This window comes from Protobothrops mucrosquamatus, unplaced genomic scaffold, assembly GCF_001527695.2.
Source record: "Protobothrops mucrosquamatus isolate PMUCROS unplaced genomic scaffold, P.Mucros_1.0 scaffold11, whole genome shotgun sequence".
Taxonomy (NCBI): Eukaryota; Metazoa; Chordata; class Lepidosauria; order Squamata; family Viperidae; genus Protobothrops; species Protobothrops mucrosquamatus.
The window spans coordinates 1,046,676-1,061,334 of NW_015386398.1; the positions used below are offsets into that span (position 1 = coordinate 1,046,676).

General features: G+C 43.8%; 1 protein-coding gene across 1 annotated transcript in view; it reads right to left on the bottom strand.

Annotated features, from left to right (window-relative positions):
• Window positions 1-8,812, bottom strand: part of LOC107282736 (ras-related protein Rab-35-like) — a 17,490-nt gene extending 8,678 nt beyond the window's left edge. Inside the window, exon 1 of the mRNA XM_015810555.1 lies at window positions 8,719-8,812. Within this exon, the coding sequence (XP_015666041.1) occupies window positions 8,719-8,773 (55 nt within the window). The 5' untranslated portion in view covers window positions 8,774-8,812. The remainder of the gene's footprint in view (window positions 1-8,718) is intronic.
• Window positions 8,813-14,659: the final 5,847 nt, after the last annotated feature.

Consider the following 14,659-nt stretch of genomic DNA (forward strand, 5'->3'; position numbering starts at 1 on the left):
CTTCTGCTGAGCCCAGAAGAAGCGCCGATCAGCTGGAATGTTGCAGCATCTCCAGGGTCTTGTGATTTACATTCAGATGCTTGGCAACTGATTCATATTTATGACGGTCACAGTGTCCCAGGGTCATGTGAAGTGACCAAAACCTGCTGCAACCACCCAGCAGACGGGGGGAATAAAAACCAAACACCCCCACCCCACCTCTGCTGTCAATCCTCAACAGAAATGCTCACAACAATGAAAACCTCGGACAGGAGGAAGAGTGTCGCCAGGTGGGCAGGCAGGTGTCTTGCTCGGCTATGGCTTGGGGGGGCACTTTTTTCAGTGCCATTGTAACTTCGAACAGTCACTAAGCAAACTGTTGTAAGTCGAGGACTACCTGTACTTTATCACTTTGTTCCTTTTTTTTTGTCATCAAGTTTTTGACACCTTGCTAGACGACTGGTGGTACTCGGATATTGCCATATCCTAAAAGTGATACAATGGGTGAAAAGGTTGAAAAGCCCTGATTTAGAGTTTCGTGGTTTATTACACCTGGGATTCCTGCTTATGTATGAATGCCATCACGGGATTGTTTTTCATGTAACATATAGCCTTGCCTCACCAGGGATGAAAGGAGATACCCCAAGGAGAATTTTCTCCAAAGAGATGCTTGGATTTCAACTTTATTTTTTCTCAATTTCAGCCACTTTCAGATGGTTGGACTTCAACTTCTAGAATTCCCCAGGCAGCAATGTCCTATCTCAAGCATTGGTGTGGCTCACTGGTGGATTCTGGGAGTTGAAGTCCATTCACATGAAGCGAAAACAGGTTGAAAAGGCTGTGTTAAGCGGTTGGCCACCACAATGGATGAAGACATTGGTTAACAAGATTTCTACAAGTATCTTTCCACCATGAGGGATAAAAATGTTTCTGAAAATCTGGTACAGGTATTCCTCGACGTACAATCACAATTTCTATTGTTAAGCAAGACAAAAGAAGTGAGTTTTGCCCCATTTTACAATCTTTCTTGCTACAGTTGTTAAGTGAATCACTGCAGTTAGCTAGTAACACACAGTTGTTAAGTGAATCACTGCAGTTAGCTAGTAATACATTTGTTAAGTGAATCCGGCTTCTGCATTGAGTCTACTTGTCAGAAGGTTGCAAAAGGTGAACACATGACCTAAGTGTGAAAAATGATCATTAATCACTATTTTCAGTGCTGTTATACCTTCACTAAAAATGGTTGTTAACTCGAGGACTACCTGTAGTCACACACAATTCTAAGCCAAGGGTTAGTGGGAGGTTTTTTCCCTACAAATCCTAGATCACTGATATATGGAAACTAGTTCCCAAAATTATCATCTCAGGGACAGTAACAAAAGACAGACTATCCAAGGCTTATCAGTTACTTGTCTCTTCTGCTTAGCCCAGGGGTAGGCAACCTTGGCTCTTTTATTGACTCGTGGACTTCAACTCCCAGAATTCCTGAGCCAGCCATGCTGAGGGGAAAGGGAGAGGTTTCCAAGCTGAGCCATGCTGGGTCAGGAATTCTGGGAGTTGAAGTCCACGAGTCATAAAAGAGCCAAGGTTGCCTATCCCTTGCCTAGCCAAACCAGATCTTAGAATCATAGGGTTGGAAGGGATCTTGGAGGTCTTCTAATCTACCTCCCTGCTGGAGCAGGAGACCTTATACCATTCCAGACAAGTGGCCGTCCAATCTCGTCTTGAAAACCTCCAGCGATGGAACATCCATAACTTCAGGAGGCAAGCTGTCCACTGATTAATTTTCTTACTGTCAGGAAATTTCTCTTTCGTTCCAGGTTGGATCCCTTTTTGATAATTCTCCATCCACTACTTCTTGTCCTGCCCTCTAGTGCTTTGAAGAATAGATTGAGCCCCTCTTCTCTGTGACAGCTTTTCAACTACTGGAAGACAGTTTTCATGTCACCCCTAGTCCTTCTCTTCATTAGACTAGAAATATCCAGTTCCCTTACGGGAACCATTCCTTTTACGGTTTAGCCTCCCAGATCCTTGATCATCTTTGATGCTCTGATGATGATCATGATTTGTGACATTTTTTTTGCTGGTTTCTTTTGTTTCTGGCAAAAAACACCCATTTCAGAGAATGGATTTGGACTTATGGCCAACATGATTCACTTAACAAGTGCCATAAAAAGGGTTGTAAAATTGGGTTCAGTCACCTGGAGCCTCAATGTATGACTATCAGGAGTTACAACCAAAATTCCAGTCCCAATTGTAGTCGTAAGTTAAAGATTTACCCTTTCCTGTATCTGCTATAATTTCTCTGAATCTTTAAAATATGGGGCCCAGAAAGGAACACAACACTGAAAATGATGTATCAGTGAAGAATACACTGATCTGGGGATGATGCTTCTATCTATCACTGCATTCAAAATATCTTGATAAGTAGATCAGCTGAATAACATCTAGAGCTGAATAACACTTAGTAGTAGTGACCAAACTCTTTAGTTACATTTTTTTTTGCAGTCTTATCTCTCTGCTGACTCATATGCAGTTTGCAGTCAACAACTGCTTTGAGATCTTTTCCACAAATCCTCTTATCGATCCTCCATCTCCCATCTTATAATTGTGCATTTTATTTTGGTTTCCTGAGGGAAGAGTTTTGCATTGGTCACTACTAGATGTTATTCAGCTCTAGATGTTATTCAGCTGATCTACTTATCAAGATATTTTGAATGCAGTGATTGTTTTCCAGAATAGGAACTGTCCCACTCATATTTTTCAACTGCAAATTTAGCAAGCCTTTCTCCCACCTTTTCACCCAAACAATTGAACCAACGTAGAAGCATACAAAACCCAAGACCAAGCCTTGCTGCCATCCCACTTCAGATTTCACTCTAGATTTCATTTGAATTAACAAAACAACAGATTTGGAAGGGACCTTGGAGGTCTTCTAGTCCAGGGGTAGGCAACCTTGGCTTTTATGACTTGTGGACTTCAACTCCCAGAATTCCTGAGCCAGCATGGCTCAGCTTGGAAACCTCTCCCTTTCCCCTCAGCATGGCTGGATCAGGAATTCTGGGAGTTGAAGTCCACGAGTCATAAAAGAGCCAACGTTGCCTACCCGTTCTAGTCCAACCTCCTGCTCAAGCAGAAAACTATACCATTTCAGACAAATGGTTGTCTGATCTCTTCTTGAAACCTCCAGTGATGGAGAACCCAAAACTGTCGTGGCCCCATCAGAGCCCAGTTCGAAGGAGGAGGAGTTGGAACCGGGACCATCTCACAGAGATAGCACATCTGCCTTGGCATGTTTGGAGAGGCCAGGGGATGTGGACGGTGCTGTTCCAGGCTCCTCGGGCATTGGGGGAGATGGTCGACCAGACGGAGAGCTGCTTGCCTTCACAGACACGGATCGGCTGCTGACAGGCAGTGGTGCTGATAGGCAGATCTCCTCCGATGAGTTGAAGTCCACGAGTCATAAAAGAGTCAAGATTGCCTACCTCTGACCTGGGTCATAACAAAACTTCCAGAGGCAAGCTATTCCAAGCAAAGTTAATTGTTCTGTCAGGAAATTTCTCCTTATTTTTAGATTGGTTCTCTCCTTGATTAGTTTCCACCCATTGTTCTTGTCCTGCCTTCAGGTGCTTTGGAGAATAGCTTGACTCCCTCTTCTTTGTGGCAGCCCCTGAGATATTGGAACACTGCTATCATGTCCCCCCTCGTCCTTTTTCTTCATTAAACTAGACCAGGGGTAGGCAATCTTGGTTCTTTTATGACTCGTGGACTTCAAATCCCAGAATTCCTGAGCCTGCATGGCTCAGCGTGCAAACCTCTCCCTTTCTCCTCAGCATGGCTGGCTCAGGAATTCTGGGAGTTGAAGTCAAGTCATAAAAGAGCCAAGGTTGCCTACCCCTGAACTAGACATACCCAATTCCAGCAACTGATCCTTGTATGTTTTAGCCTCCAGCCCCCTAATCATCTTTGTTGCTCTTCCCTGCACTCATTCTAGAATCTCAACATCCTTTTTATATCATGGTGACCAAAATTGAACTGTTTTCTTAGACCCGCCTAAGAAATACGCCCTCCAGCTCATATTTAAGGTTCTAAAATATCTGCCCTCTTTCAGACTCTTTCAATGGCCTTCACATGGAGCGGACCAATTTTCCACACTGATTAGCACAATGACATAATTATGCAAACAATGAAAACTGATGCCAATGACCCAATTTACATTCTTCCCATAATGATTTGATTATGTGAATTATCACATGAATAGAAGACCCCCTGCCCCCATCTGCCAATGAATACATTTTAATAAAGGTTAACCTGTTTCTGCCCCCAAATACTTCTTAGCCAGTCCCTCTGATTTAGCGTGCCTATTTGTACTAAGGGCCATGACTACATGGCAGGCATCTAAGTCCTAAAATCTGCTGTAAATCAGACACGTCTTGGAGCAACTTGATCCAAGCAGATCCCAGGAAAACCAGCAAACAACCTGGGATCCTCCACCACTGAAATGTGATCGCCAGAGATCAACAGCCTTTTTTGCACCAGCAAAATCATTTCATCAACTTTTCTCTCTTCTGCAGCCAGCATCTACTTTCAACTGATGGAGACTTCATTTGTATTTCTACACGAATCAATTTCTTCACGAATGAAGGCAAATATACGTGTCCCAGGATAATATTGCAGGATCCAATTTGAGTCCAGGACCAGAGGTTTATTCTTTCGAGCTTTCAGACTTATGGTGGAGTTCATCCTCAGTAAACTTCTCTCTAGCAGAATGTGTGCTTTGGGTTATTCTATGTGTAGTATTTATGTAGTGCCTGGTTGTGTGTGGCTTTTTAGTTATTGATTGGATGTTGATGGCAGAATATTAACTCATTGGCTGTTGTTTCCCTATGCTGCCAAAGGCTTTTAAATACCTGATAAGCTGGTGGTAAATCAGCACTCATGTTGATTGACAAGGAGCCCGTTTCCCAGGTTTCAATCATTTCCCTGGCTATTTTTGTCCCTGCTCAGCCCACAATCTTAGTAGCTGCAAAATAGATTGAAATCATTGCCAGGTTGGAGCAAACCTTGATTCTTGAATACATTGAAATATGCATGAACTCATACCAAGATTGCTGCTTCTACTAATCTTACTTTGATCCACCTCAAAATCAGCTTTATCAAGAGTAGAAAGCAAACAGAGGAAGCCATTAAAACTTCCCAAAACCCTAAAGTGAAAATATAAGCCATATCACTTGCAAAGGGCTAAAGAGAAAGTGAGGCGCTGAAATCTTCATCTCTCTGGGCTTTCCAACTGGAGACAGAAGCTAAGACCATGTGGGGGCCTTTTCGAACAGAATATAATAACAAAGGAAGAGTAATCCAGTTCTGTCACAGTTCTGTTTGCAACACCCCTGTGACTATTCAGAGGAAAAGATTTCTGGATGATGGTACTACAGGTAGTGCTCAACTTACAACCATAATTGTTTCCAGAATTTCTGTTGTAAGCAAGGCAATTGTTATGGGAGTCGTGCCCACTTCTACATTTTTTGCCCCAGCTGTTAAACGAATTGCTGCAGTTGTTAAGTGAATCATGCAGTTGCTAAGCAAATCCAGCTTGATCACGTGACCATGGGGATGCTGTAAGGGCAATGACTGATCATACGTCATTTTTTTCAGTGCTGTTGAATGGTCGCTAAACAAATAATTGTAACGTGACGGCTACCTGTGCTAGCAGTGGAAGATCAGTTCAGCCTCAACTGGACCAGTCTGCCCCAACCAGTCTTCCTTTCCACTTCTTGGTTTTGTAGTGAGTCAGCTGGAAGGTAGAGTTCCCACCTCATTCTCAAAACTTTCCCAAGCAGCTGTGTGAGGTCAGCGGTTTGTGGCAGACCACAATGTGTCTACAAACTGCAATACCATCTGTATGAATCATTCATCCTAAACTGAGGAATTCCACATCCATGTTAATACCTCAAATTTCACAGCAGGTGCACCCCAGCAAATCCCCCCGTTCTCTCTGCTGGCAGCTCCATCTTCAGCAGGAAAAGCTTTTAAGCTATGGCCAAAGAACACTAGAGCTCAAAATGCAGCCTGGGAGACAGAAAGATGGGACTTAACCAGATGAGTTGAATGGAATAGTTTTGCCCCAACATATGCAATCTGTTGCTTTCCAGATGTTTTGGATTATAAATCCATCTCTGGATTTGGCCAAGCTGGCTGAGGCTGGCGAGGGACAAAATCTAAGATATCTGGAAGGCCCCAAATCACCTGCCTGATTTCTTTAATTTCTAACTTTCTTTAAAGAGCTGAAAAGTCTATATAAAGAAAGTAGCAGTACAATGCTGTACATTGGGGGGGGGGAAGGGTAGCCAACCTGCAGCCGACAGACTGCATGCAGCCCTGGACAGCTAGTAATGTGGCCCCACAAGATCATAAACTTTTAATATTATTTATAAGGTAAAGGTTTTCCTGTGTCCAGTTGTGTCTAACTCTAGGGGGTTAGACTCATTTCTGTTTCTTAGGCAAGGGAGTCAGCGTTGTCCAAAGATGCTTCCATGATCATGTGGCCAACAGGACTATACGTCAGCACTTTTAGCTTTCCACCGAAGTGGTGCCTATTTATGTATTTGCATTTATATGCTTTTGAACTGGAAGGTTGGCAAGAACTGGGGCAAGTAACGAAAGTACTCCGATCTCGAACCCAGGTTGTAAGCTTTCCAGCTGACAAACTCAGCATCTTTAACTGCTGAGCCATCTTATTAACTGTATTATATATTTTATATGCAGTCCAAAAGAATTCCTCTTCACTTAATGCGGCCCAGGCAAGGCAAAAGGTTGGATACGCCTGCTGTACATGATTAAAAGTTAATATCTTTGAGTAAATTCAGCTTACCCTTAGGTAAAGAGCTACAGGATTATAACAGGATGTGAAACATATGGCCAATGAGAAAGGGCTGTTATAATCGGGTGAAAATCGAAAAGTCCATCCTGCTTAATCTTAATTTTCCACTCCGCTTCTCCAGCCGCATTTTTATTTTCCTACTCAGTTTTTTAATGTCATCCTTAAATGTTAATAATGCATCAATAGCTTTTATTTGTGCATTTGTGCTTTGCTGTAAGATAACTATCCAGGAAATGACCTATATATTCAATAAAAACAGGAAATAGTATTATAAACAATTTGAGGAATGATAATCAGCCATTCTGTTTCAGATGCACTTGAACTACAACTCCCAGAATTCAAAGTCAGTCTGGCTGTGTAATCCCAGCATGCCTGGAGGCCATCCATTGGAGATGGTAGGTCAACAATCTCAAGACAATAAAAACATAGGAAGGAAACTACAAAGATTGTTCCCTCATCACTAAAGCCAAATGAAAACATTCCAGGGTTGAGAAAACTACAGCTCAAAGGATGCTGGGAATTCTACAATTTGAATTAAGTCCTGAAGAAAACCATTAATATGTCACTAAAATAAAAATCAGCCTTTAATATCTTTAATGGATCTTTCTGTAAGTCAGTGGAGTGTATAAAGCAGTGTTTAACTATGATAACTGGAAGATGTTTGGACTTCAACTCCCAGAATTCCATGCGAGGGGAATTCTGGGAATTGAAGTCCAGACATCTTAAAATTGCTAAGGCTGGGAAACACTATTATAGAGAATTAGAGTATCTGAAAAGTAGTGAAGACCCAGAAGAGAGGTAGAATTAAGGAGTAAATCATTGGTCCAATGATTTCCTCTCAGAGTTGTGTGGATCTTTATTCTGCCCAGAGATATTTGCAGAAATGAAAGCGAGGCAGAAAGGGTGGGGAAGAACAAAAGAACACAAATAAAGGACAGGTAAGAAGGAGATTATATATGGAGGGAGGGACGCATTCAGCCCATCCCAAATGCTCACAATGAACTGGAGGAAGAAAATGGAAGATTGACATAAAAGTCTACGAAGGCAGAAAAATTGGAAAGAACCAGGCTAAGTGTTCAGAATGAAAATGGCAAAAGAGTAACAGATAAGTCTAGCATGAAAAGTGCTAGGAAGATCTGAAAATGTGCAAAAAAGACAGCAAAACAGTTGAAATAATGTTTGGAGAGGGGGGAACCAGCAAGAGGCAGTTTAGTATAGTAGTTAAGATGCTGGCCTAGAAATCAGGAGAATGTGAGTTCTAGTCCTGCTTTGGGCACTCGACTGAGGTGACTTGGGCCAATCATTTTCTCTCAGCCCAGCTTACTTCACAGGGTTGTTGTTGTGGGAAAAACAGGAGGAAAAAAGAGAACAGGTATTTCTCGACTTACATCCACAATTGAGCCCAAAATTTCTGTTGCTAAGTAAAACATTCATTAAGTTGCCCCATCTTACTACCTTTCTTGCCACAGTTGTTAAGTGAATCACTGCAGTTGTTAAGTTGTTAAGCGAATCTGACTTCCCCATTGACTCTGCTTCTCAAAAGGTCACAAAAGGGGATCACATGACCCCAGGACAGTGGAACAGTCATAGATATGAGTCAATTTTGATCACATGACCATGAGGATGCTGCAGTGGTCGTAAGTGTGAAAACGGTCATGCCACTTTTTCCAGTGCTGTTGTAACTTCGGACTGTCACTAAATGAACTGTTGTAAGTCAAGGACTACCTGTATTATGTATGTTCTCTGCCTTGAGTTACTTATAAAGTAATAAAGGCAGGATAAAAAAATCTAACAAATACAGAAGGACAGAGTTAGATAAGATTGAAGATGGATGACAATGAAAAAACAAGCATTCTTACCCGAATCTCCGATGATAAGCAATTTAAACAAGTGGTCATAATCCTTGGCAGCCATTCACAGTGCTGGGTCAGCTTCCGTCACTGCTTTTATCTCGCACTCAGTTCTCCCCTGGAGGGCTTTTTCTCTCGGCCCCTCAGGATCCTTTTCCTCAACTCCCACAGGATCCAGTGGGAAATCAGTTTGGCCTCACAGCCCCATCACAGCTTCCCAAGGCTGAACAGGGTCCAAAGATTGCCAACAATTTCCAAGAAGGGGAACTGAGTCAATCCACAAGGATTCACCGTCTTTTCCTCCAAAGAGTTACCGTAAAGAACATGGAAATGTTTGTAACTTAGCCTCAGCTGGGAAGATGTCAAAACTTTTTTTCTTCCAAATGTTTTCCTTCCCTTGAGGTCAAATGACAGAGGAACACAGCCCAGTTTGTGTGTCCAAAAGCACTTTCTTCTTCTGCCAAACAACTGTAGGATGTGCGTTGATTGTTCTGGAGTTTTGTCCTCCAATACCGGAATCACGGATTACTAAAATCTTGGCTTCGCTTGTCATGGGAAGGGAAACAGACAGAAATGGTTAAATGTTTCTGAGCCAATAGGGGGGGAGGATTTTTCCCAAATTCTTGGCTTACCAAAAAACCAAGATATTGTAACTGAGAACAACAACAACAAAAAGGCAGGGAGAGGAAGAAACGTGTTTCTTCTTCTTCTTCTTCTTCAGTCTTTTAATCCCAGCTTTTAAAAGAGAACGAGATTCAACTCTCTTAAGAAATAATTCTGACTGTTAAAAACGAAAGCAGGACACAAAGGTAGTTATTGTTTAAAAGGTATTCAGAAAAGGGATAGTAGCAAGGAGGTGAGAATTTAGATCTCCATTCCAAAAAGATCTGCCTGGCTCCAGAAAACAAATGCACAGTATCGAAAGGAGTGTAGTAGCATCAGATAAAACCACTTGCCATGATGATGAAGATGATGATCCGATCGGCTTTTTTTAAAAAAAGGAGAAACGGGGGGGGGGCGCGGGGAAATCAGAACACCCACTCGAGGTTGGAAGGAAGCAGGTTGGGAGTTTCCCTAGAAGGGTTTGACCAAGAGGAAAGATCGCAAAGTTTCCCCAAGTACCCGGCCTCCTCTTTTTTCCAAGAAAAGAAGCCAGGAGAAGGAAAGGCCAAAGGGAGGGAGCAGGAAAGACGCCGCTGTGCAGGAATCAATGAAGGAGGCGAGGAGAGCCGGGCGCGAGGCGGCCTGCAGGAGGCATTGCGACGGGAGCCAAGGAGCGCAACGCTGAATCAGCTGCCAGGCTAGGCGGGTCTCTCGCGGGTGGCGGCGGCGGCGGGTGCCTTCCCTCCTCGTCCCCTGCCGGACGCTGCTCTGGCTGGGATCAGATGACCGACAGGTCCCCGCAGCCCGCGGCTTCCTGCCTCTCCCCTCCGACGGCCGCGGCTTCCCCGCTGGAACGCCAGAGTAGCATTCGAACCGGGCGGAGGGAGAGCGAGGGGCTAAGCCCGCCTTGTAATGGGCGGTGCCTGTCCTATAATGGGCGGCGCTTAGCGACCGCGGCCGAAGGCTGGGCGGGGCCGCAAGAAGGGGGAATAAAGAGGGGGCGGGGCTTGGAGGAGTCGCGGGGCCCGCCCCTTTGCGGGGTGGAGTGAGTGTGACCGCGCGCGGGGTCCTCCAGGTTAAAGATGCAGATCACTTTTTCTTTCTTTCATTAATTGATACAAGATTTATTTATTCGGACGTGCAGCCTGAGCAGTCCAGCCGGACCTCCCTCTTCGAGGGTTAAAACGCTGCCTGCGGTAGCGGGCCCCAACCTGGCGCCCACAGACGAAGGGGACTACAATGACTATCCTCCCCGGCCTGCAGGGAATGGGAATCGCACGCATCTGGAGGCTGCCTGCTTAAGGATGTGGCAGCAGCCGGAAAAAGGGCCGCCAAGGTTGGCCTCCCTGGGTCCCAGGGGCAAAACCAAGATTTATTTCCTCCCCCCTCTCTCTCTTCCCCCCCCCCGCTCAGCGAGGATGCGGAGAAGAGATGGGCGGGCTTCGTGGAGATGGGTGGGTTTCCGAGCAGGGTCGATATAGGGAAGAAAGCTTAATGAAAAATAAAGAGTAACGATCTGGGGAAATGAGGCAAAGGGAAAAAAAATAAAAAGTCATTTGGAAAGGAAGGGAGGGGATGCGACCCAGCGGAAGGTGGCACGCATTAATAAAAGGGGAAAAAAATACATTTCAGGGTGTGTCTATTTGGCTGCGTCCAAATACGCGGCTCTGGACGAGGTTTCGCCTTTTAACAGCTGCGCTGGGCACAGCAATTTCCTTTGTAGCACCTCAACCGGGAAACTGTGGGTCGCAGCTTCCAAACTGGTGGCTGGCGTTGGCTGGATTTGGAGCAACTTTTGGCAGAAAAGAACCCCAGGTGGGGACAGCACCTTGGCTGATCTCCAAACAGTTCAGTGGAATTGGAGCTGATGGATGGGGGACCACAAGGAAATTCCAAGACTAGCCCGGGAAGGGGGGGGAAGCTTTGCAGAAGTCAGTGGCAAACCGCTTCTCTTTTACTTCCGAGAAAGTAGGGTGGGTGTGTCCCCCAAGGTACCCGAAATAAACCAGATTTTTTTTAACTTTTGGCAGAAGAAGGCATTGACAGAGGATCCCCAGCTCAGGGTCCTTTCCCCCCTCTCCTTCCTAGGATCTGAGGTGTCCAAAGGTGTCCAAATAATCTACATCTGTGTTTCTCAATCTCAGCAATTTTAAATTGTGTGGACTTCAACTCCCAGAACTTTCCATCCAGCATAGCTTAGTTTAGCATAGCTGGCTGGCTGGGGAATTCTGGGAGTTGAAGTCCACACATCTTAAAGCTGTTGTGATTGGGAAGCGCTGATCTAAGTGCAGCTTCCTGGTTTGAGAGCGGAGTGAAGGGGTGGGGTACAGATTGTCCATGCCTGTGGCTGTTTGCTTTGACCATCTGCCTGACCCATCCGTTCTGCATTCCTCTCCGGAGGGTTGGGATGCCAACTGCAGCCGCCCCCTCGGATTTGCAAGAGACGCACATTGTTCTCTGCTTAGGCCCACCATGAGAAAAGAAAAATGCCACCCAGAGGGATACAGCTGGCGCAGAAAGACCAGGGTGCCCACAGCCCAGGAACTGAGGCACAGTTAGAATCACAACTTTCACTACTGTAAAATCAAAGGGCAGACTCGGTGTCTGTGAGCTTGTATTCAAGTCTCATTCGAAGGAAAAATTTAAAAAAAAATAGATCACTTTGGTTTAAATCCTAACAGTATAACTTTTTACTCCTTAAGAAATTCTTGGCAAACTCTGTTTTCTCTTTTTATCCCTACTGGCATTATTTTGTTCCCAACCTTTATTTTAAAGATTAGGATTCTGGGGGGGGGGGGAGTTTTCCTGCTAACCAATAATAACAAAAAAGCTATCAAGATTAAAAACAATACAGACACAGAACTACCCCAAATACAGGTAGTCGTCGACTTACGACCACAATTGAGTCCAAAATTTCTGTTGCTAAGCAAGACGGTTGTTACTTACGTTTTATCCCATTTTATGCCCTTTCTTGCCACAATTGTTAAGTAAATTACTGCAGTTGTTAAGTTACTGACGTGGCTGTTAAGTGAATCTGGCTTCGCCATTGACTTTGCTTGTCAGAAGGTGGCAAAAGGCAATTATGTGACCCCAGGATGCTGCAACTGTCATAAGTACTTGCCAGTTGCCAAGAGTTCGAATGTTGATCGTATGGCCATCAGGATGCTGCAACAGTCAGAAGTCACATTTTTCAGTGCCATTGTAATTCTGAAAGACCCAGCAGGGGATCCGAAGCAATTTAGATGCAGTTTGTGTGTGTGTGTGTGTGTGTGTGTGTGTGTGTGTGTGTGTGTGTGTGTGTGACATTGTGCAAGTGAAATGGAAGACTACCTAAACTCACCCCAGATTATGCTTTTCAGCTATATATGGTCAGTTTTATTCAAACATGTAGAGTTAGAACAGAAGGATGCAGAATCCTTTCACTGGCCTCAATTTGTTTATTATTTATTTTTAAACAAATGTATATAACCACCCAACTCACACAGAGTGACTCTAGGCAGCAATTATGTCAGTTACTGTACTGAATGGATTTTGTACTTCTTAAGTCCCGCAGTTCTTCCGATAGGAAACAGGAGACCGTGAGTTCACGTCTGAGCCTTAACCGTGAAAGCCAGCCAGGTGACTTTGAACCAGTCACTCTTGCTCAGACCAACCCACCTCACAGGGTTGTTGTGGGGAAAATAGAAGGAAGGTGTGTTGCACTTGCTTGTTACAGGTTGGCCTTGACTTATGAACACAATTGAGCCCAAAATGTATTTGCACATCTTTCAGGAAGTAGCTGGACTAGGATAGCAAAGATGCAAACCCTTATGAGATAATAAATAACTATGAGGTCACTGCGGCATGAGCAGAGTTCCAAAGTCTGATCATAAATTCTCCTCTGAGGTTCCTGAGTATATTGTTAGATTCCTTCCCGTCTTGATTTGTTGAAGAATCTGGTTTCACAGAATCCCCTGCTCAGTGTTGTAAAGCCCAAGTTTCCAACAGAAGCGTCAGAGAAGTGTGAAGGGCAAGTTCCACACTTTAATTAAATCTTTATTAAATCTGTTATGAACAAATTTACAACAAAAATACTCTATAACAATATAGAATTTCTTCTTCATAGATAAATAAATCTCTGTTTGGATCCGGCCTGTCATCTTTAGTATTGAAACCGGATATATATATATATTCCTCTGTATGTTAAATAGCAATAGAAATTATACGTGCAAAATAGTGTCTTATTTTTTTGTTTGCATGCAAAAGGAAGAGAAAAGGGAGGAGGAAGAGGAAAGAGCATTACTGCCCCCTGCTGGTATTCCTGCAACATGACTGAATCTTATCTGCAAAAATATATGCAGATTTTTTTAGGAGTCACAAATATACGGGTGTATACTTTATAAAAAAGCAAGTTATAGAGAAAACTTCAATCAGCCTTCCCCAATTTGGTGTTCTTCTGATGAGTAGGGGCTATAGCAGCGTTTCTCAACTATGGTAACTTTGAGATGTGTAGAACTACAACTCCCAGAATTCCTCAGCCAGCATGGCTAGCTGGGGAATTCTTGGAGTTAAAATCCACACATCTTTAAAAAGTTGTCAAAGCTGAAAAATACTGGGCCACCGCATCCAGAATTCCCAGAAATATGGCAATATTGGCTAGGAATTTTGGGATTTGCAGTCCTAAAACAGCCAGAGGGAGGCTGCTACAGGTTGATCGTATTGAAGAGGACATCCTAATGCAGGGATCTCCAAATCTGACAACTTTAAGACTTGTGGACTTCAACTCCTAGATTTCCTCAGCCAGCCATGCTGTTGGGGAATTCTGAGAGTTGAAGTACACAAGTCTTAAAGTTGTCAAGTTTGAAGACCTCTGCTCTAATGCATTGCAGAATATAATACTGGTGCCTTTTGAAAGGATATTCTTATGCCCATCCTCCTGCACACTATTTCAGGTGGAATTGACAAAATGCTTTGTCCTCTGAATGCCAGGATTTTAAGAATCTGGCCCAAATTCTCTTTATTTCCCATTATCCATCCTATTTAAATATCAAAACCTTGGATACATTCTTTGATATTCATTCTTTAAGGCAAGAAGAAAACCTTGAACTCAATGTTTCCCAGAAAACACGTGTCTACATAGCTACTAGCAGCTGACCTCAACCCAAGGGAAAATTACTTTTTTTTTAACCGTGAAAAGTAAAATAGGGTCTGCTGCAAAAAACAGTTTGCCAGAGGGTATCCATGGGATGTGGGTCAAAAATTCAAGATGGCCGTTGCGTGAATGAAGCTGCCATCTTGATTTTTTTTCATTTCCCCCTCCAGGGACATTCCTGTATTGCCAGCAGTTGTCTCCCACTTGAAAGAAGTG